Raw genomic sequence first — 22,631 nt, 5'->3', positions numbered from 1 at the left:
CGGCACCTTCAACAGCGATTCTCCAGTGAGATGCTTTTTAGTCAAGGACTAGGCTTAATCTGTATCCAGGAAACTGAGTTACTTTCGTAACCCCAGTTCTCTGATATAATGAGTGAGATATCTCACATATGGGATTGACCTGAATCTCAGAAGCTCAAAGAACCAATTGCACACATTTGTTGGAGACAGACAGGTCGAGTGGCAATTGAGGTGAGCCCCTCCCCTCACAATAAGGAGCAACTCGCCCGCCCTCTAGTCATTTTCAAGCATTCCGAACTTCCTCACACTCTTGCGAGTAGGGGAATGCGGTGAGATATCTCACTCATAATATTAGAGAACCGGGGTTACGAAAGTAACCTTGAGTTCTCTTTCAAAAATCCCACATATCTCACATGTAGGATTTTGGCCAACGCCCGTATCGCAAGCATGCTCTCCAAAGCCAGGTAGTCTCAACATATCAACCCTCAAAGGCCACGACACTGAGGACAATATGTGCCAAAGAAGGTACAATGATGTCTAACTGGTAGAACCTCATAAAAGTATGAGGGGTTACCCAACAAGCCACATCGCAAATCTCCTGTAAGGAGATGCCTTGAACAGTTCCCAAGAGGTAAACATACCTCTGGAGTGAGCCCTCAGACTCTCTGCAGGCTGTAAGCCCTTGCTATTTTAGGCCAATATAATAGCTTCCACAATCCAATGTGATAACCGTTGACAAGAGAGGGGCCTCCTTGCAAGGAGGTGCCCAGAACACAAAGAGTTGGTCGCTTTTGTGCAAAGCTCTTGTTCTATCCAAGTATACACGTAATGTACGTACTGGACACAAATGATGGATATGCTCTTCTTCCGTAGAAGTGAAGGGTGGCGGGTGGAAAGCCAAGGTCGCTGACCTTAGGCAAAAGACGAGGTTGGGCAACAAAGAAACCTTGGAAAAGCCCGGGGCAAACTGTAGACACGAATAGTGAGCTGATAGTGCATGCAGCTCACTCACTCACTTTGCGGACATAAAGGCGACCAGTAAACCAGTCAACGCTTTCCAGCGGCTCAAAAGGCTGCCGTGAAATAGCCAAAAGATGGAGCAAAGGCTTTGATACTGGAGGTAAGTGGACTGCTCCTTCATGAAACAGTAACGAGGGGTGTTTTCCCACTGTTATTGTTAAAACCTATATGACAGGCCGAGATAGCAGCTAGATAGACATTAACAGTGGGGAATGCCTACCCACTGTCAATAAGGTACTGCAAAAAAAGCATAAAACCTTGGATACAGATAATTTTTTAAGGAATGATCTGTTTTTGGTCACACCACTTCTCAAAAAGGCACCACTTGTCATGTAGAAGGGGCCCTGGCACTCTGAATAGTCTCAATGACTCCAAGCTGCAGGCCTGTCACATCCAAATTTAACCTGTCACGGGCCAGGCGCAGCGGGCCATGGTTTCTAGGTGAGGGTGGAAAATCTCTCAGTTCGCTTGGGTCAAAAGATCCCTGCATAACGGGAGTTGCCAGGGCTCGTCGTACAGCAGGAGAATGATCTCCGCTACCCGAAGCTTGCCTGGCCATCGAGGGGCTACCAAGATGAGGGATGAGCCTTCTTTCCTCACTCTGACTGAGCTTATGCTGAAAATAAGTGGCTCCTAAACCTTAGAAACCTCCTGTGTGCTGGCAGGATGCTTATGTGAAAATGTGAACCAAGACAGAATGTTGAATGTAAACATATGGGAACGTGAACATTTTCAGATAGCTGTTGAGGCCCCGTAGGTCCAGAATGTGGTTTACCCCTCCACCTTTTTTGGGAAGCAGGAAGTACTGGGAGTAGAAGCCGAGGTGGCTCTCTGCTGCAGATATTGCCCTGATAGCCTCTTTGCTTAATAGACAGGAGTCGCCAATCACCACTGATTCCAAAATGCAGTTGAAAACGGGTGGTCTCATAGCAAACTGCTGTCATGGCGTTGCCCTCTTTGGGTACAGCGAGCACAATCCCCCTCTCTCTGTCTCCTACATTCAGGCTGCTGCGACCTCAGGTTGTAAATTCCTGGAGGAGATTATCTCCTCATGGCCACAGTATAGAGAGAGAGTTTTCATAGAGGGAACAAAATAATTTCTTCCACCTCACAGAACTTGAGGTCCGAACAACATTTATGTTCTGGAGAAGGTATAAAAGATCGGCGAAGAATCCAGCTACGAACTGGTCCGTTTGGTACAATTTTGTGAAACTCATGGGAGACAATAAGGCCACATTACCATAACGCTGTTTATACAATAGCCTCAGATATGAGGCTTACATCTAATTGTTGTATAAGATGAATGAGTGAGGATGATACTGTTTGTGAAATTGTGTAATATGATTTTGGACTGTTTAATGAAGGAAACTCAAATTCCCTTTGGAGTTTAACTAAATCAGAGGACCGCCCATGAGCACAGTTATGGTCTGGCGTCCTGGGACAGGCCCCTTACTGCTCTTCCGAATAAAACCCCCACCGTGAGAATTTCTCAACAGACCAAAGGTTGCAGACCAGCTTACCTCGATAACGAGAGGGCCAAGGTTTGAGAGGAGACCATAAACATAAGGTTTGAGTAGATGGCTGAATCTTTTAACTATACCACGTGGTTAAACTCTTAGACTATCGATACCGACAGTATACGAACAAGTATTTGATATTAATTACTAGTCTGCAGCTAGGAATTCGGTATCATTGAACGCGAAGACCGACAACCGCCGAAACATCTATTCTATAACAACATGAATGAATGTCACTCTGAACTATCCATTCTAACCACGACAGAGAGAGAGAGAGTGGACAAACTCTCCAACAGAAACAAACTTTTCAACAGAGATCCCGACGACACACTGAATGTAAATATATATATATATATTGATTGCAATTGTTTCCGAATCAGTGAGCGTTCATGTGCAAAGGATTAGCATTTCAATTGTTATAATGATCAACTTTCCAGTGTCTCATCTCAGTTGACCCCCACTTCCCCTTTTGTACACCAAGCCGCGATGCCGGTTTAGCCCACTAGGGAAACTCCGTTATCATTTCCTTGTAACTATCTACTGTTTGGTTATGCATTTCTGTGAATTACTTAGTTAGTAAATAAATGATTTAAGACAATTGATGTATGGATGACATAGTGAAGACAGGGTTTGTGCAGATAACCAACCATTTACGACGTTTGGAATGAGACTAACGTGAGGTAAAGAAGAATTCATTAATCAGAAGACTAAGTGATCAGATATTAATATCTGAAAGTTATAGTAGGAAAATTATAACTTTATAATCTGAATATTTTCCTTGGTGCCCCGACTTCCTAGTTAATTACAGTTACATGATTAATCAGTTTAATCGCGTAATAATAAGTACAGAGTTATTTGATAAATAAGTCTTTAGTTTAATGATGCCAAAGACATGACACTGCAGTCTGTACCCCTTTGTCACCATGGACCAGACCCAGGGCTGGACTGCGCATGCGCGCCAGTTCCCTGCTCTTGTGGCGAGTAGGCCACAGGTCAGTAGACTCTCACAATTTTTGCTCTATGTCCTTGGTATGACACCTGGATACAGCAGATACTTTTTTATTGACAAGGGCAGTGTTGACACAATGGAACATAGGGACAGTGGTTGGTCGCGACTGCCAATTTGTTGTCCTGCCCCAGCTGCTTGAACGAGAGTCGGGGGAGTCGTGTCAGAGAGGGCATTCAGAGGTAGAGTGGATTCCCCTCGTCTTCCTTGAGAGCGAATGCAAGGACATGGGTTCCAGGAGCACAGAGGTGAACTGCTGGCTGCCCCTCTCTGCTGCAGGGGGTGTACCCCTTCCCCCATATAGGGAAAAAAATCAGCTGGGTGGGTCCTTGATTTTCCCCACTGTCAACCCCTGTTCGGGGACCAGAATTGTGGGTTCGGTCTCTGCTGCGTTGCTGGGGGATTCAGCTAATTGCCCTCTCCCTGCCGTGAAGCCTTGGCTCGGGGAGGGTAGGCCGGGTAGCCACAGTTCCCAGGTCTGTGGGCTGGCTTGACAGGAGGGTCAAGGAAATGTGCTTTCGCTTTGTCCAACAGGCTGGACAAGTTGAGCCACAAGGCTCTCCACCCCACCACTGCAAGGCTCATGGCACAGCCACAGCCTTGAATGGTGCCTCTGGAGGATCTGAGGTAGAGGTCTGTGACGACACAGATCTCATCCCAAAAGTCTGGGTTAGACTTGCTAAAAGATGATGCATCTCCAGCATCATATCGGATTGGTAGGCAAGCATTCAATGCTTGTACAGAACTCGTAAACTTTTGGCAGATAAATGCAAAAAATGTGTCCATCTTACCATGTGCCTTTCAGTGACGAGGCACTGGGGTTGAGGTGGTTGACCAGTGAGGGCTCGACCACCGGTTGGAAAAAAGTCAGGTTTGGAACTTGTCGGTCAAGGGTTTGTCCTAGTTACGTTTGGCTTCCGTCACACCAGCTGGGATGGATGAGAGGAGTTGCTTGCCTGGAACAGTTCGAGAGGGGAGTTTCCTCCCGTCGTTCCAGTCCCTCTCTGCACTGCCACCCCCATGGGTTCAGGACCCAGGCAGACAGCATGATATGGTTAAACTGCATGGACATAGATGTGCTGGGGCAGTGGCCGGGCCTGGCAGGCTCCATGGTGCCAAAAAAATAGCTAATCCGAGAATAAAGTGAAACTAAACTAGCGTTCACCACGTGGGCTAATAGCCTGGCTAGTTAGCACAGTACTAGCCGGAGAAAGCTAATCATTTAACAATGTGAACGTAGCTACAATTCCATTCGCCTCATGTGCTAGCAACTTAGCTAGTAAGCACAATGTTAGCCAAAGGAAGCTAGTGCTTTGTTGGACTTGCGACGAACAAAAGCATGTCTCTCGACCTAAAAAAAGATAGCTAGACTTGCAGCGAGCTTGCCAGGTTAGCTAAGCCTTGCAGCTAAGCTAGCCAAGTCTCAGTAGCTTGTTCTTACCCGAAGTGAAAACATTCCTTTCGGTAAAGTCACCCAACACAGAAGATGAGAACTGAAAAACCTGCTGAAACTAATAATTGAAAGAGAACCGCCCACCCAGTTATTCTCTATGACATCTATGCTATGACAAAGACAGAGACTAGGTTGTGATGTAAGAAACACTGCTAAGGTTAAGGTTTCCAGATGAATCGGGGTAATGGGGGGCTTTGATTATGTCAATAGGAGCTCTAGAGCCTAGATGGGAAAGCCAATGGGAGATCTATCTGACTATGTCTCTTCCTGTTACCTGTCCAATCAAACTGGAGAACACGAAGACACCCACGAAAAAGTTTGTCAACTGAAAGGTAATCTCAAAGACTGTGTGGGGCTCTGGAAGACCACCGATGTTGATCAGACTGCGGACTGCGTAATAGTAACAACGCAAGTACCTGTAGAGAGGAGTGGGGTATTAGACAGGTATTAGACAGGTATCTGTGTGTGGAGAGGGGGTGGCGTTAGGAGGGGTGCTAGTCTCTCTGCTCCGCAGTAGCTAGGTCATTTGGTTGTGTGTTTTTGACCTCCCTGGCACTGGATCAAAGGTTATGACCTGAGATGGGAAAAGTGTTCAAAATGTTTTGGGGGGGAAATTTTTTTTTAAGAGAAAAACTGCACCAAAGAAAATCAAGAATTGTAGAAAAAAGGAAATTGTCAAACACCAAAACAAAATAAAAGACAAAAATGTGACAAAAATCAAGCACACTTAGAGGACTACCTGGCCAAGAAAGATGGACAAAAAGAAGGCGCCGAAAAAATAGTTGGCCATCTGAAACAACTGTCCGAATAAGGTGTCGGGAAATGGCAACTCTGCTATCATCAGCAGGGATTTCTCCGCATAGAAGAAACTGCTCAGGTAACTAAAAAAAAAAAAAACACATAAGGCAGTCCAAATAGAGAAAAAATGTATACATAGTCCTGTATGTCTAAATTATGTATATATATAATCAACTACATGTAACATGCATGGCTTTAGAACAGTACTTCCTTACAATATTGACATGGATATACAGTGCATAAGTACATGACAAATGAACAAGCCGCAAATGACTAATGTTATACAGGAGATACGGTCATGCAGTAACTAAAATTGAACAATAACTTGAGCTCTGCATAGGTGTGCACTGACAACGGGAGATATACAATTGAGTTGGTGTAATGTACATACGCGCTGCCTTTGCCAGTGTAGACCCATGTGGTCTTGCCGATGCCCTGGTAGGCCGAGGCCACGTAGTAGGCGCAGGCATTGAGGTGGAGCATGAAGAGCAGGTAGCCAATGGTGCGGACCACTCTTGTAACACAGCAAGCAAGGGTATAGCACTTCAAGATACAGTACTAGTCAAAAGTTAGAACACACCTACTCATTCAAGGGTTTTTCTTTATTTGTACTATTTTTACATTGTAGAATAACAGTGAAGACTTCAACTATGAACACGTGTGGTATCATGTAGTAACCAAAATAGGGTTAAACAAATGAAAATATACACCACCATTCAATAGTTTGAGGTCACTTAGAAATGTTTTTGAAAGAAAATATGTTATTTTCTTGTTTTTGAAAGAAAATAACATTTTCTGTCCATTTTAAATAACATCAAATTGATCAGAAATACAGTGTAGACATTGTTAATGTTGTAAATGACTATTGTACTGTACTGTAGCTGGAAGCGGCTGATTTTTAATTAAATATCTATATAGGTGTAGAGGCCCATTATCAGCAACCATCACTCCTTTGTTCCAACGGCATGTTGTTAGCTAATCCAAGTTGATCATTTTAAAAGGCTTATTGATCATTAATAAATAAATTATGTTAGCACAGCTGAAAAATGTTGTGCTGATTACAACTTTAACAATGTCTACACTGTATTTCTGATCAATTTTGAATGACAAAAAAATGCTTTTCTTTCAAAAACAAGGACATTTCTAAGTGACCCCAAACTTTTGAACGGTAGTGTATGTTATATTTTAGTTTTTCCCTTTGCCTTGATGACAGCTTTGCACACTCTAGGCATTCTCTCAACCGGCTTCATGAGGAATGTTTTTCCAACGGTCTTGAAGGAGTACCCACATATGCTGAGCAGTTGTTGACTGCTTTTCCTTCACTCCGCGGTCCAACTCATCCCAAACCATCTCAATTGGGTCGAGGTTGGGTGATTGTGGAGGCCAGGTCAGCTGATGCAGCACTCCATCACTCTCCTTCTTGGAAAAATAGCCCTTACATAGCTTAGAAGTGTGTTGGGTCCTTGTCCTGTTGAAAAACAAATGATAATCCCACTAAGCGCAAACCAGATGCGATGGTGTATCACTGCAGAATGCTGTGGAAGCCATGCTGGTTAAGTGTGCTTTGAATTCTAAATAAATCACTGACAGTGTCACTAGCAAAGCACTCCCACACCATCACACCTTCTCCTCCATGCTTCACGGTGAGAACCACACATGCAGAGATCATCCATTCACCAACTCTGCGTCTCAAAAATACAAGGCAGTTGGAACCAAAAATTTGGACTCATCAGACCAAGGGACAGATTTCCACCAGTCTAATGTCCATTGCTTGTGTTTCTTGGCAACCAGGAAGGCCTGATTCACGCAGTCTCCTCTGAACAGTGGATGTTGAGATGTGTCTGTTACTTGAACTCTGAAGCATTTATTTGGGCTGCAATCTGAGGTGCAGTTAACTCTAATGAACTTATCCTCTGTAGTAGAGGTAACTCTGGGTCTTCCTTTCCTATGGCGGTTCTCATGAGAGCCAGTTTCATCATAGCGCTTGATGGTTTTGCGATTGCACTTGAAGAGCCACACATGTTAATTGAAATGCATTCCAGGTGACTACCTCATGACGCTGGTTGAGAGAATTCCAAGAGTGTGCAGAGCTGCCATCAAGGCAAAGGTTGTCTACTTTGAAGAACCTCAAAAAACAAATCAAAATATATTTTATATAACACTATTTTATATAAACTATTTAATAGTTTTGATGTCTTCACTATTATTCTACAATGTAGAAAATAGTAAAGACAAAGATAAACCCTTGAATGAGTAGTTGTGTCCAAACTTTTGACTGGTACTGTAAATGTTGCTGTAAAAATGAATATAGAAATGTACTGTATTTGATTGATTGGTTGTTTGATTGACAGTCATGTCGGATTTCATTATATTTGGAGTTGGTACAGTATAAAGGATTGATTCTAGGCAAAACATAGGCATACGTAAGTTGTAAAGTTAGTGACACACCTCCAAATGTAGGCCTTGGACATGAGGCTCTCCAGACGATCACTGAACTCAAAGAATGTGTCCACCTAAAGAAGACCTCAAAATCAACACCCCAAAAGTAGCATAAAAAAAGAGGACCGCAATGAAAGTCTTTTTACGTTATTGTGTTTTATCCTCGAATGGATTTGGTATATGTATCTGTTGTACATTTTAAGCATTTTAAATAGTTAAATTGTCAAATAAAATCAAAAAGTAGCAAACATAAAACAGTAGAATCAGTGTTAACAGTTGAGTCATGCTTGTTTCAGCATAAGATGAGTTTGCATAAGTTGACCATAACAGACAATGCTTTACCTTTATCATTCGATTGAATCTGAAGATGGATTTGTACCCGAAATGGAAGCATAGCAAGTCTATGGGTGCCATTGCTATCATGTCCATCTGAGAAAAGAGACAAATAATTTACAGTAGGTGGTAACTCTGAAGCCCCTGCCTTGAAGACATACAGAAAAAAACGTTTTTTAATCAAATACATAAATGTTAGATGTTTGTGTTAAAGCCATGAAAAATTATCTGCAGTTTATATAACAAACAATTACATCTTTGAAGTACCTTAAATCTCTCAGAGTTTCTGTAGTACGCTTTGGTTATAATCCTGTCTTTCTGAAAGACAGAACATTAAAAAGATGAAATCACATCTACCTTAGCAATGTTAATGTAGAATACCTGTTTACACAACTACTGCCAGTCCACTGCACACAAGTCTCATTTTGAATACCGGAACACTGAAAGGGTCTACCTGTGAAGGGGAAGTCTATCTGGTCTTTCTAAACACCTTATTAACATATAATTATGAGATGTCATTGGACTACGGGAGAAGACTGAAAGGGTCTACCTGTGAAGGGGAAGTCTATCTGGTCTTTCTAAACACCTTATTAACATATAATTATGAGATGTCATTGGACTACGGGAGAAGACTGACATTTATACCCCACTGCAAAACGTATGCAATGCAGGTATGCTTAAATTGAGCTGGAATTGTCATCTTGGCCATTTTATTTTTCATATTTAATTGTTCACAAGTGTTCAAACTGTAACACTCACAAAATGCCCTCATAGTTTAAGGACAGTAGGAGCCCTACTTCCTCTGGAGAAAGAGGGAGAGCTGAGGGACTTACAACGACGTCCCCTCCTTTGACGAACTGCTTGCGGGCCTGGAAGAAGATTGAGTCAATGAGATAGATGAAATCAGCCACAAGGTCCATGGTTATCCAGTAAGGGATCCACTCTGGGGTGTGGTAGGGGAAACACAGACGAGCCGTCATGAACCAGGTGTTGTAGTTGAAGGCCAGAGTCACCAGAGTGAGCCACGCGATGTACGCGCGATCTACAGAGAGAGGAGGAAAGGGAGAACGTATGAGGAGAGAGAGAGAGGAGGGAGGGGGAGAGAGAGAGAGAACAAGAGAGGGGGACAGAGTGAGATACATAATGAATCAATGTAAAAATGACTGCATTAAACACTGAAAAGTAACATACATGCAATACATCATCGTATTGCATGGCCAATTATTTACAAAACAATTTCAGTAGATGTTGCTTAGCAGTTTACCAGAGCAGCAGCAGAGTTGGCATACCTGAGAATGGATCTATGGTGGATGGCAGCACTGAGTCCATCGCATCCTCGATGGGTTTTAGCCTCCTGTCAAGGAAGGCAGCAACTTCCTGGCCGACAGTTGGTTTGACCACAGGCTCCAATGCTTTTGCTTCATCTTTCGCTTTTTGCTCTGCCGCTTTCTTCTCCGCCATCTCCTGCTTTTTCTTCTCTGCCGCCTCTTTCTTTTGTAAGTCTTCCCCTTCTTTCTTTATCCTATCTTGCTCTTCTTTTATTAGCCTCTCGTTCATTAATATTTCATAATCCTTTTTTCGATAAATGGGAGCTTGAGTAGAATAAAGGATTCAAACATTACAAAGTTACATCCTATGATAACCCATAGTCACAAATATAGCTAAGGAGTCAGATAGCTTCAGCACCGTTTTGTGTCAAATATCTAACAGGTTATCAGGGTACAACTAAATAAAGAACAAACTAAATATGTGTATCCTCTGTGTATTTGAATCCCTTATGACTCTTATGAATCCCTTATGACTCCCAATGAATCCACTTTATTTCTTATGACTACCTTGAGTGTGGAAACTTACTGACTGGAGGGCTGAATTCAGGTGAGGATGCGTGTGGGTCCATGAGCTTCTCTCTGTATATTTCTGTTCTCTCTCTCATCCTCTTCACTATGACCCGGAGCTGATCATCAGAGTACCTATTTACCACTATAGGAGGTGGTGGAGGAGGGGGAACTTCTTCTCTGGAAAGGAAAATAAAATCACTTGACAGTGAGTTTCACCATTACTGATTCACAGAATAAGACCCCGATTACATTGCCCTTATTGCAGAATTATTTAAAAATACAGCTCTTTCAGGGAGTTAACTGTGTCAACACTGTCTCAAGTTTTTGTTTTGAGTGGCAGTCATTTTGTGCCAACTCATGCCAGAGCACAAACAGATCTGGGACCTCAGACATTATCTCAGTTTTGCTCAATTTCAACTGTATATGTTGGTGAAACACTATAAACGAATAAAGTGTCCCCTCTGCTGGAAAAAATACCACATTACACCCATGCTTTAAAAGGGAACTGCACCTGCTGATTTGGCCTTTTTTGGCTTGCTCCTCAAGAAATGCTGATGGCCATGACAGAAGCAAAAGATGTTATTAACTGATCTCATTGTTCAACCTGTGCCTACCATGAGTTGGCTTGGGGGTGTGGTTTGATGTGGGTGTTTCCTGTGCGTGTCCTTGCCACCAATCTGTCAGAACCTTGCCTGCAGTTGTCTCCGCCACTATATAACAACAAACAAACCCCCCCTGCAGGTTGATTTCAATAACTACAGGCAGATGTACAGTATGGTGATATGTCGGATGAAGCTTTGAATAGTTCAGTAGCCTACAGAGTAATATGAGAACAATGACATTGCTTTATTTTTGTAAACATTCTAAATGACAGCGACTTCAGGAAGTATTCACACCCCTTGACATTTTCCACATTTTGTTGTGTTACAAAGTGGGATTAAAATGGATTTAAGTCGTTTTTTTTGTCAATGATTTACACAAAATACTCTGTCAAAGTGGAAGAAATATTCTAAAGAATATATATATATATATATATAAAACTCAGCAAAAAAAAAGAAACGTCCTCTCACTGTCAACTGCATTTATTTTCAGCAAACTTAAAATGTGTAAATATTTGTATGAACATAACAAGATTCAACAGAGGAGATGGGTATATTCCTGACAACTTGTCCGAGTTGAAAGACACAGACTGGCTGGGCGACTTTGCTTTCGGCGTGGACATATTTGGGCACCTGAACAATCTAAATGTGGAACTGCAGGCAAATTGTGTTTTTGTGCATGAACTGTATTCCGACGTGAAAGCATTCAATGCTTATGTTGTACTCCGGACAAATGAGCAGCCGGTCTCTTGCTCATTTTCCGACACTGGCCGTACTGAACAGCCCACATCGCAGGGCCGCACTGAGACATACAGTAGCACTTTGATCGACCTGCATGCTGAGTTTCTCCACCGCTTCTCAGACTTCACCAAGACTGAGACTGAGCTGAAGCATGTTTCATGCCCCCTGTCTTTCGACAGTGAGAAAGCACCACCAGACACACAATTGGAGCTCATCGACATCCAACGTGACAGTGTTTTGGAGGTAGGGCTACAAAACGGCAACAATATGAAACACGCCCTAAGGAGGCTTGTTTCATTCAGGTCCACATATGTGTGTGAACAAATGTTCTCGGTCATGAATTTCAACAAATCCCGTCACAGGTCAAATTGAACAAATGACCACTTGTCAGCTGTTCTGAGAATCTCGACATCAATGATGACACCAGACTTTGATGCCAATGCCAAGAGAGGTGACCAGACCCATTGTTCATACTTAAGACTTGAATAACCGTGACCGGGGTAGGCAAGGATTACGCTTTTTCATGGTGATGGTTATGCAGTGAGAATGATCCAGCAATGCACTTGGATACAGGTAATAACTAATCAGTCAGATTTGGGCTGAGGTGATTGGATAACTGTAAATATGGCTCACGGTGGAGATAAGAATTGTGCCTTAATATGCTTTAAAAAACAGACCATTCCAAATGAAACGGATGTCCTTACCAAATGTTTCACTCAAATTTGAAATTCGTTTTTTTTTTTTACACATCTGCTATTACATGTTGCATGTCTCCAGTCATGAAATGTACAGTATATCCATTTTTAAGTTTGCATATTGTGACTAAGATTGTACTTTACAAGGGTAGAGATGCAGGATCTGTATGTGTTTTTGACTGTGTCTTTGTAGTTATAAATTATATAAATGTTGTGAAATCTGTTCACTAAAAACAAGGGTAGTGATGGTGCAAGGGTATAATTGTTCTGCAAGCATTTGTACACCTACAGTACACTAGTAGTTCTGTGTCAATTTGCAAATGAATAAAGGCTTCACATGTTTTGTCACGCATATAGTACGTCTCCCTTCACTTGGTTTCAAAAACTCAATGTAGCCATTGAGCCAAAAGGTTGCCCACCCCTGGGTTAGGGTATGGGCAGGTATAAGCTACGGACAACAAACACAATGGCATTATATTGATGGCAATTTGAATGTACAGAGATATCGTGATGAGATGCCGAGGCCCATTATCATGCCATTCATCTGCAACCATCACCTCATGTTTCAACATGATAATGCACAGCCCCATGTCACAAGGATCTGTACATAATTCCTAGAAGTTGAAAATGTGCCAGTTCTGGGCCTCCCGAGTGGCACAGTGGTCTAAGGCACTGCATCGCAGTGCTAACTGTGCCACTAGAGATTCTGGGTTCGAGCCCAGGCTCTGTAGCAGCCGGCCGCGACCGGGAGGCCTATGGGGCGGCACACAATTGGCCCAGCGTCGTCCGGGTTAGGAAGGGTTTAGCCGGCAGGGATATCCTTGTCTCATCGCGCACTAGCAACTCCTGTGGCGGGCCGGGCACAGTGCACGCTGACACGGTCGCCAGGTGTAAGGTGTTTCCTCCGACACATTGGTGCGGCTGGAATTGTTGCATGAATGAATAAATGAAGGACATTTTATTTTCGTGTCAAATCAACAATTGGCAACCCATCCCTTAAGGGATTAATTGACACATGAACAAACATTACAATGATTCACTATGGGAATTAAATGATAATATTTCCTCCTGGCATTCGCTGCATTACAGAAAAATACAATACATCAATACATAATAGTAAATAAGGTTATCCAAACAATAACTACATCCCTAGAGCAGTACAATAATATACATACAGTACATACATACATACATACATACAGTGGGGCAAAAAAGTATTTAGTCAGCCACCAATTGTGCAAGTTCTCCCACTTAAAAAGATGAGAGAGGCCTGTAATTTTCATCATAGGTACACTTCAACTATGACAGACAAAATGAGGGGGAAAAAATCCAGAATATCACATTGTAGGATTTTTAATGAATTTATTTGCAATTTATGGTGGAAAATAAGTATTTGGTCACCTACAAACAAGCAAGATTTCTGGCTCTCACAGACCTGTAACTTCTTCTTTAAGAGGCTCCTCTGTCCTCCACTCGTTACCTGTATTAATGGCACCTGTTTGAACTTGTTATAAAAGACACCTGTCCACAACCTCAAACAGTCACACTCCAAACTCCACTATGGCCAAGTCCAAAGAGCTGTCAAAGGACACCAGAAACAAAATTGTAGACCTGCACCAGGCTGGGAAGACTGAATCTGCAATAGGTAAGCAGCTTGGTTTGAAGAAATCAACTGTGGGAGCAATTATTAGGAAATGGAAGACATACAAGAACACTGATAATCTCCCTCGATCTGGGGGCTCCACGCAAGATCTCACCCCGTGGGGTCAAAATGATCACAAGAACGGTGAGCAAAAATCCCAGAACCACACGGGGGGACCTAGTGAATGACCTGCAGATAGCTGGGACCAAAGTAACAAAGCCTACCATCAGTAACACACTACGCTGCCAGGGACTCAAATCCTGCAGTGTCAGATGTGTCCCCCTGCTTAAGCCAGTACATGTCCAGGCCCGTCTGAAGTTTGCTAGAGAGCATTTGGATGATCCAGAAGAATATTGGGAGAATGCCATATGTTCAGATGAAACCAAAATATAACTTTTTGGTAAAAACTCAACTCGTCGTGTTTGGAGGACAAAGAATGCTGAGTTGCATCCATACCTACTGTGAAGCATGGGGGTGGAAACATCATGCTTTGGGGCTGTTTTTCTGCAAAGGGACCAGGACAACTGATCCGTGTAAAGGAAATAATGAATGGGGCCATGTATCGTGAGATTTTGAGTGAAAACCTCCTTCCATCAGCAAGGGCATTGAAGATGAAACGTGGTTGGGTCTTTCAGCATGACAATGATCCCAAACACACCGAAGGAGTGGCTTTGTAAGAAGCATTTCAAGGTCCTGGAGTGGCCTAGTCAGTCTCCAGATCTCAACCCCATAGAAAATCTTTGGAAGGAGTTGAAAGTCTGTGTTGCCCAGCAACAGCCCCAAAACATCACTGCTCTAGATGAGATCTGCATGGAGGAATGGGCCAAAATACCAGCAACAGTGTGTGAAAACCTTGTGAAGACTTACAGAAAACGTTTGACCTCTGTCATTGCCAACAAAGGGTATATAACAAAGTATTGAGATAAACTTTTGTTATTGACCAAATACTTATTTTCCACCATAATTTGCAAATAAATTCATAAAAAATGCTACAATGTGATTTTCTGGATTTTTTAGTTGAAGTGTACCTATGATGAAAATTACAGGCCTCTCTCATATTTTTAAGTGGGAGAAATTGCACATTTGGTGTCTGACTAAATATTTTTTTAGGGGAGAACAAGTATTTGATACACTGCCAATATTTGCAGGTTTTCCTACTTACAAAGCATGTAGAGGTCTGTAATTTTTATCATAGGTACACTTCAACTATGAGAGACGGAATCTAAATCAAAAATCCAGAAAATCACATGTATGATTTTTAAGTAATTCATTTGCATTATATTGCATGACATAAGTATTTGATACATCAGAAAAGCAGAACTTAATAATTGGTACAGAAACCTTTGTTTGCAATTACAGAGATCATACGTTTCCTGTAGTTCTTGACCAGGTTTGCACACACTGCAGCAGGGATTTTGGCCCACTCCTCCATACAGACCTTCTCCAGATCCTTCAGGTTTCGGGGCTGTCGCTGGGCAATATAGACTTTCTTTTTCTCCCTCCAAAGATGTTATATTGGGTTCAGGTCTGGAGACTGGCTAGGCCACTCCAGGACCTTGAGATGCTTCTTACGGAGCCACTCCTTAGTTGCCCTGGCTGTGTGTTTCGGGTTGTTGTCATGCTGTAAGACCCAGCCACGACCCATCTTCAATGCTCTTACTGAGGGAAGGAGGTTGTTGGCCAAGATCTTGCGATACATGGCCCCATCCATCCTCCCCTCAATACGGTGCAGTCGTCCTGTCCCCTTTGCAGGAAAGCATCCCCAAAGAATGATGTTTCCACCTCCATGCTTCACGGTAGGGATGATGTTCTTGGGGTTGTACTCATCCTTCTTCTTCCTCCAAACACGGCGAGTGGAGTTTAGACCAAAAAGCTCTATTTTTGTCTCATCAGACCACATGACCTTCTCCCATTCCTCCTCTGGATCATCCAGATGGTCATTGGCAAACTTCAGACGGGCCTGGACATGCGCTGGCTTGAGCAGGGGGACCTTGCATGCGCTGCAGGATTTTAATCCATGACGGCGTAGTGTGTTACTAATGGTTTTCTTTGAGACTGTGGTCCCAGCTCTCTTCAGGTCATTGACCAGGTCCTGCCGTGTAGTTCTGGGCTGATCCCTCACCTTCCTCATGATCATTGATGCCCCACGAGGTGAGATCTTGCATGGAGCCCCAGACCGAGGGTGATTGACCGTCATCTTGAACTTCTTCCATTTTCTAATAATTGCGCCAACAGTTGTTGCTTTCTCACCAAGCTGCTTGCCTATTGTCCTGTAGCCCATCCCAGCCTTGTGCAGGTCTACAATTTTAACCCTGATGTCCTTACACAGCTCTCTGGTCTTGGCCATTGTGGAGAGGTTGTAGTCTGTTTGATTCAGTGTGTGGACAATTGTCTTTTATACAGGTAACGAGTTCAAACAGGTGCAGTTAATACAGGTAATGAGTGGAGAACAGGAGGGCTTCTTAAAGAAAAACTAACAGGTCTGTGAGAGCCGGAATTCTTACTGGTTGGTAGGTGATCAAATACTTATGTCATGCAATAAAATGCTAATTAATTACTTAAAAATCATACAATGTGATTTTCTGGATTTTTCTTTTAGATTCCGTCTCTCACAGTTGAAGTGTACCTATGATAAAAATTACAGACCTCTACATGCTTTGTAAGTAGGAAAACCTGCAAAATTGGCAGTGTATCACATAATTGTTCTCCCCACTGTATATACATACATACCATATACAGACCAATAAATACAGAAAAAAGAAACAGAAGTCACTTGAACCCAGTCTGACACAAAGAGAAGATTCATATGGTAGACGCCACATAATGCCAGGGTTTATCTTGTGTGCTTTCTGGAATAAGAGCAAGTGTATATCATGGTAGAAAGGGCAATAGAGGATAAAAATGTATTTCATTCTCTATTTCTTCGAGGTCACAATAATTATATAGTCTTTCCTCTTCCATTTCACCACAATACCAACCTGTTTCATTACGCAGAGACAATATCCCTGATTTGACCTGTTTCAATTCACAGAGACAATTTCCCTGATCTGACCTGTTTCAATACGCAGAGGCAATATCCCTGATCTGACCTGTTTCAATACGCAGAGACAATATCCCTGAACTTACCTGTGCACATAGCGATCTCTTGTTGTGTTTTTATATTTTTGATCAGTATAAAATGCAACATTTTGGGTTTGGCTTTAAAGTGAAATGACACCCAAAACTGATATTTGGTTATTTTTCCTTTGTCCACTGTTGATACAGTCCCAACATGTTTTGTGTGTCAGCAGTCAAGTTTTCAAGATATTGGACTTTCAAGAACCAAATGTCACCGCCACATGCTTATTGAAAGTCCAATTTCTTGAAAACTTGACTGCTGACATGCAAAACATTTTAGGACTGAACAGTGGTATAATGAAAGAAATACCAAAAAATAGTTTTTGAGTGGATTACCCTTTAACAAGCAATATTGGTGTGCAAAGCCATGGTATTATTATTATTTATTTTTACCTTAACTCTATTCATACTTTTCTACTGCCCCTGTAGCCAAGTGTTCCATATCTATTTTTATATAGGCCTTAATTTTCTGCAAAAACACACTCAGTCATCACACAGTGTAGGCTAGAACTACAAATGAACTTGTTCAGCTACTGACGAACTGTCAAACTGCAGTTGCATCAACATGACTAAAGGGATCACCATGACTAAAGGAATCCCCTTGGCTAAAGGGATCACCATGACGTTAATACTGGATTTGTTTTCATTTTTTTTGTTTCATAGCCTCGCTAACCGTAAGCAGCTCCAGTGAGCTTCGATCAGCTAATCTTCTTATCTCGTTTCAGCTCCTCTCTCTCTCCTTTAATCTGCATGTTTCTTTGCTGTGGGATATAGATCCTGTAGATCACGCCTGTGTTTGTCTCACACGGACTGAGAGATCTTCTCCACTCTCTGTGTCAGCCTTGATTAGATTATTAATTTGATACTGATTTGGTGTTAAGATCTCTTGGGAGGTGGCCACTTTGGAAGGGGTTCAAATTCGGTCAACCTCCCATTGTGTGGTTCAAGAAAAGGTGAGTAGGTTACTTTCACTCACACTCTTCTCCTTAAGGGTGTTTTCAATATTTACTATACGTCCTGTAAGTGCCAGTGTTGGAAGTTGAAGAGAGCCTTCTATGGAGAGTTACCAAAGCCATAACCAAATCTCCAGCTATAAGTGTCGGGAGAGACTAATGTAGAATGAACACAAGGTACTGCACTTACCCCTCTGCTTCCTCCTGGCCAGGGTTGGCTGGGGTAGCGGCTGGGGCTGCAGCTGGAGCCGCAGCAGATGCTGGGGCAGTGGCCGGGGCTGGGGTAGTGGCTGGGGCTGCAGCTGGAGCCGCAGCTGATGCTGGGGAAGTGGCTGAGGCCGGGGCTGGGTTATGTGCAGGCTCTGCGAAGACCGGCGGGGATGGCAGTTTCAATCAAGGTGTACAAGGAAAAACCAGAGAAACAAACAATATATACCAGGTCTAAGAGGCATTCTGTTGTCTTTATTTAATAAGAGAAATCCATAAAATAACTATCAACTATTTAATCTGCCACAGAAACATCTAGACATGAAATGTTGGGGTGTATGAGCCTTTGTGAGGAGCTTCCTAAGTAGTTTCCTGCATGGTCACAACAGAAAGGAGATGGGGGACATGGGGGAGGGGGGAGGGGGGGAGCTTCTCTGTAACCAGTCTTGTGAATCTTGGCCATCTGCTACAGTAACAGACTGGACGCTAATGCATTAATGCAGATGAACCAATGTGACCATTGACCTGCATAGCTTTAACTTCTTGCTCACCTCGCTGCTCCACTTAAAGTATAAGCAGACAGTTGAGCTGTCTATATCCAACTACAATAGCTAACCAGCCAAGACATGCCCGCACCTCAGCCTCACAGTAAAGTAAAACATACAGGACAACAGCCAACATTTTGAAATAAGTTGTGTTTTTGTTTACTTGTACCTTGTCAGTAACAGCTTGCCTTACAGGGACAGTAGAAAAGCTCAAACTATATTTAATCAAGCATAAACACGATCCAAAACATTCAGGAGCTAGCTCTAAGCAATGAGAAGCAGCAGGAATGAGCCAACAGTCAAGACTCTTTACCTGCTGGTTTATCCTCTTTCTTGGCCCCATTTTCTTTATCTGCAGGCTTATGTTCCTGCTGAGATGAGTAACATTGCCTCAAAGTCAAACTCTCATCTTCATTATTCAAGTCATTGTGATTAGAGGACATTTTAATTTCGGAGACACTTTCCAACAGAGGGAGTAGATCTACCATTCAGCAACAAAACACTACTCGTGATAGACAGTTTCAAATGAAGGTCTAATCATAATGCAATGAATTTGAATGTGCCTTTAAGTAATGAACAACTGATATGGGACAAATGAAAGAAAAAAAACAACAATCATGATTCAATAGTTATTTTGCCTGAAGAATAGAAACACATGGAGAATGGAGAAGAATTGATTGCTACAAGTAAAGCGTTGGAATCCAGAGTGCAAATCTCATAGCAAAAACGTGATAATGCAAAATGAAGTTGCTTGATGTTTCTGAATGTTAGACATTGTTGGTCCTTACAAAATGTGACGAGAAAACAGAAATGAAAAAGACAGGATAAAAAAAATAGTGCACAAATGTCTTTTGTGATAACCATTATTAACATAAGCATTACTTTGTCCAAACATCATTGGACAGGGATAATCATTCAGCTACACTAGCCTACAATATGTTGTTAGTATGCTGCACATAACACAGTGTATTAGCCTAATGCTGCTACAGTATTGGGATGAACCAGTGGTATCTTACCTTAGCAGGTGCAGGAGCTGGGTCTGTGGCCGGGGCTGGAATAGGGGCCGCGGCTGGGGCAGGGGCCGCGGTTGGGGAAGAGACCGCGGCTGGGGCAGAGGCCGCGGCTGAGGCAGAGGCCGGGGCTGGAGCAGAGACCGGGGCTGCTGGGGGTTGGGGGATAAACATCCTCTTCAATTTGCCAAACATGGCTGTATAGCTGGGTAGCTAACAGACTCAGCTGTGGACAGAGGTGGTGGTAGTGAGTTCCCCTCCAAGCCTTTCCCTTCTGTTCTCTTCTCTCTCTGTCTCTCTATGTCATGCTCAGCTATACAGTCCTCTAGGTTGCTGTCCCCATAACCTGCGGACCTCTGATAGAATTAGGCCTCTGATGCTGTTAGACCCACTAATACAGAACACTAATAACCTCCTCTGAGGCAAGCAGCCCCCACTTTAGGGGCCGGCCTGGCAGGGTGTGTAAGTCCATTGCTAGCTATCATAATGAGAACAAATTGGCTTTGTAAGTCACCACCGAGGTGGGGGTGGGAATCAGGATAATCTCTGAACACTGAAAGTACAATACAGACTATCTGCCAGACTCAAGAAGTTGTCCCAGAGTATTTCATCAGAGGTTAAGTTATTATGCCTACATCTATTGGCTACGATATGATATATGCAGAATTTGTTTTGCGACCACGCTACGAACTGCTATATTGACCCACTAATAAATGACTAGTAAACGCCCAGTGCAATACTTTTAGTGAATTTTTGTATTTTTTAATAATTCTGATTTTTTTCAGGGCGTGCTGCAGCACCCTCAGCACCCCTACTTCCCACAGCTATGATAATGTCCATTCTTCTTGTGAACCATCAATTACATAGTCCACAGCCAGGCAGGCATTCAGTAGAGTAAATAAAGAACTGGCAGACAGGCATACTGGAGCTCGGTGCGTCAATTGGCCCATAAACTTAGATATCACTTACTTAATTAAACCACACAAGCCACAAGCTATACTTGCCAATTGGGGGATTACTTTAGTGTCTCCTAGGTGAATGTGACGCAGGTAAACAAATACAACATGCTACAGTGAAGAAATCTTTTAAAGTTCAAACCAAGTTACTGCCAACAGTATGCCCCCAATTGTGTAATGTAGTGTAGTGTAAGCTACTTTAGTAGGCCTATTATAAAATGTGCCATTGTTTTGCATTTAGTTTTAGAAGGGATGCGGGGTTTTCTTCCATGTTCAAGCATCTCAACTGAATTGTGATGCACTGTTTGGTTCCAGAACTAAGAACCTGCCATAAAATACTGCTGAGGTCAAATCAAATCAAACTGTATTTGTGCACCAAATACAACAGCTGTAGACCTTACAGTGAAATGCTTACTTACAAGCCCTTAACCAACAATGCAGTTTTAAGAAAAATACCTAAGGTTCGCTGCAACTTGGTCTCAGAGCATTTCATATTATTCTGTATGTAAATCCGAGAGACTACTTTTAGTATGATAGGGTACGTTTCGTATGGTATGTATTAATTTGTTGACATCCAACATAGGAATAGTGGCGCTGATGGAGATGGATGCCGTTTTACTATCCTGTAACCAATTGTGCTATTGTGTATGTTTTTTCGAGATATTTGTAACTTATTTTGTACATAATGTTTCCGCCACCGTGTCTTATGACCGAAAAAGAGCTTCTAGATAACAGGACAGTGATTACTCACCCCATACTGGAGGAATACTTTTTCTTCAACGAGACAGACGGGAAAGATTTACTTCAGGCGCCCGACAAAGGCCCTCATCCAAGTCATTCTCAGGAGAAAGAGACGGACTTATTGTAAACGAAGGTCCGGGTACCTTGTAAGGATCCGTCACCGAGAGGGTAATCTACCTTTACCTTCGGTCCTATTAGCAAATGTACAATCAATCTAAAATAAAATAGACAAACTACGATCATGTATATATCCTACCAACGGGACATTAAAAACTGTGTTATCTTATGTTTCACCAAGTCGTGGCTGAACAACGACATGAATAACATACAGCTGGCGGGTTTATGCTTTTTCGGCAGGATAGAACAGCGGCCTCTGGTAAGACAAGGGGTGGCGGTCTATGTATATTTATAAACAGCAGCTGCTGCACAAAATTTAAGGAAGTCTCTAGGTTTTGCTCACCTGAGGTAGAGTATCTCATCATAAGCTGTAGACCACACTATTTACCAAGAGAGTTTACATCTGTATTTTTTTAAGCTGTCTATATACCACCACAAACTGATGCTGACACTAAGACCGCACTCAATGAGCTGTATACGGCCATAAGCAAACAGGAAAACACTCATCCAGAGGCGGTGCTCCTAGTGGCCAGGGACTTTAATGCAGGGAAACTCAAATCCGTTTTACCTTATTTCTACCAGCATGTTAAATGTGCAACCAGAGGGAAAAACAAACAAAATTATTGTGGGAGCTGTCTTGTTAGACTTCAGTGCAGCTTTTGACATTATCGATCATACTGTCCTGCTGGAAAAACGTATATGTTATGGCTTTACACCCCCTGCTATAATGTGGATGAAGAGTTACTTGTCTAACAGAACACAGTGTGTGTTCTTTAATGAAAGCCTCTTAAACATAATCCAGGTAGAAGCAGGAATTCCCCAGGGTAGCTGTTTAGAAAAAAGCAAGGGGCCTATCTTTACTAACGACATGCCACTGGCTTTGGGTAAGACAGTGAGTGTGTCTATGTACGCGGATGATTCAACA

At 42.6% G+C, this 22,631-nt stretch overlaps 1 protein-coding gene across 1 annotated transcript in view; it reads right to left on the bottom strand.

Annotated features, from left to right (window-relative positions):
* Positions 1-20,250, bottom strand: part of LOC115105080 (cyclic nucleotide-gated cation channel beta-3-like) — a 31,254-nt gene extending 11,004 nt beyond the window's left edge. Inside the window, exons 1-11 of the mRNA XM_029626657.2 lie at positions 19,899-20,250; positions 19,196-19,253; positions 18,321-18,492; positions 10,400-10,560; positions 9,835-10,137; positions 9,379-9,587; positions 8,813-8,863; positions 8,555-8,641; positions 8,222-8,286; positions 6,165-6,287; positions 5,250-5,391 (exon numbers count right to left, since the gene is read on the bottom strand). Coding sequence (XP_029482517.2) covers positions 5,250-5,391; positions 6,165-6,287; positions 8,222-8,286; positions 8,555-8,641; positions 8,813-8,863; positions 9,379-9,587; positions 9,835-10,137; positions 10,400-10,560; positions 18,321-18,492; positions 19,196-19,253; positions 19,899-20,087 — 1,560 coding nt within the window. The 5' untranslated portion in view covers positions 20,088-20,250. The remainder of the gene's footprint in view (positions 1-5,249; positions 5,392-6,164; positions 6,288-8,221; positions 8,287-8,554; positions 8,642-8,812; positions 8,864-9,378; positions 9,588-9,834; positions 10,138-10,399; positions 10,561-18,320; positions 18,493-19,195; positions 19,254-19,898) is intronic.
* Positions 20,251-22,631: the final 2,381 nt, after the last annotated feature.

The sequence above is a fragment of the Oncorhynchus nerka genome, linkage group LG22, assembly GCF_034236695.1.
Source record: "Oncorhynchus nerka isolate Pitt River linkage group LG22, Oner_Uvic_2.0, whole genome shotgun sequence".
NCBI lineage: Eukaryota > Metazoa > Chordata > Actinopteri > Salmoniformes > Salmonidae > Oncorhynchus > Oncorhynchus nerka.
This window is presented reverse-complemented; position numbering and strand designations above follow the sequence as displayed.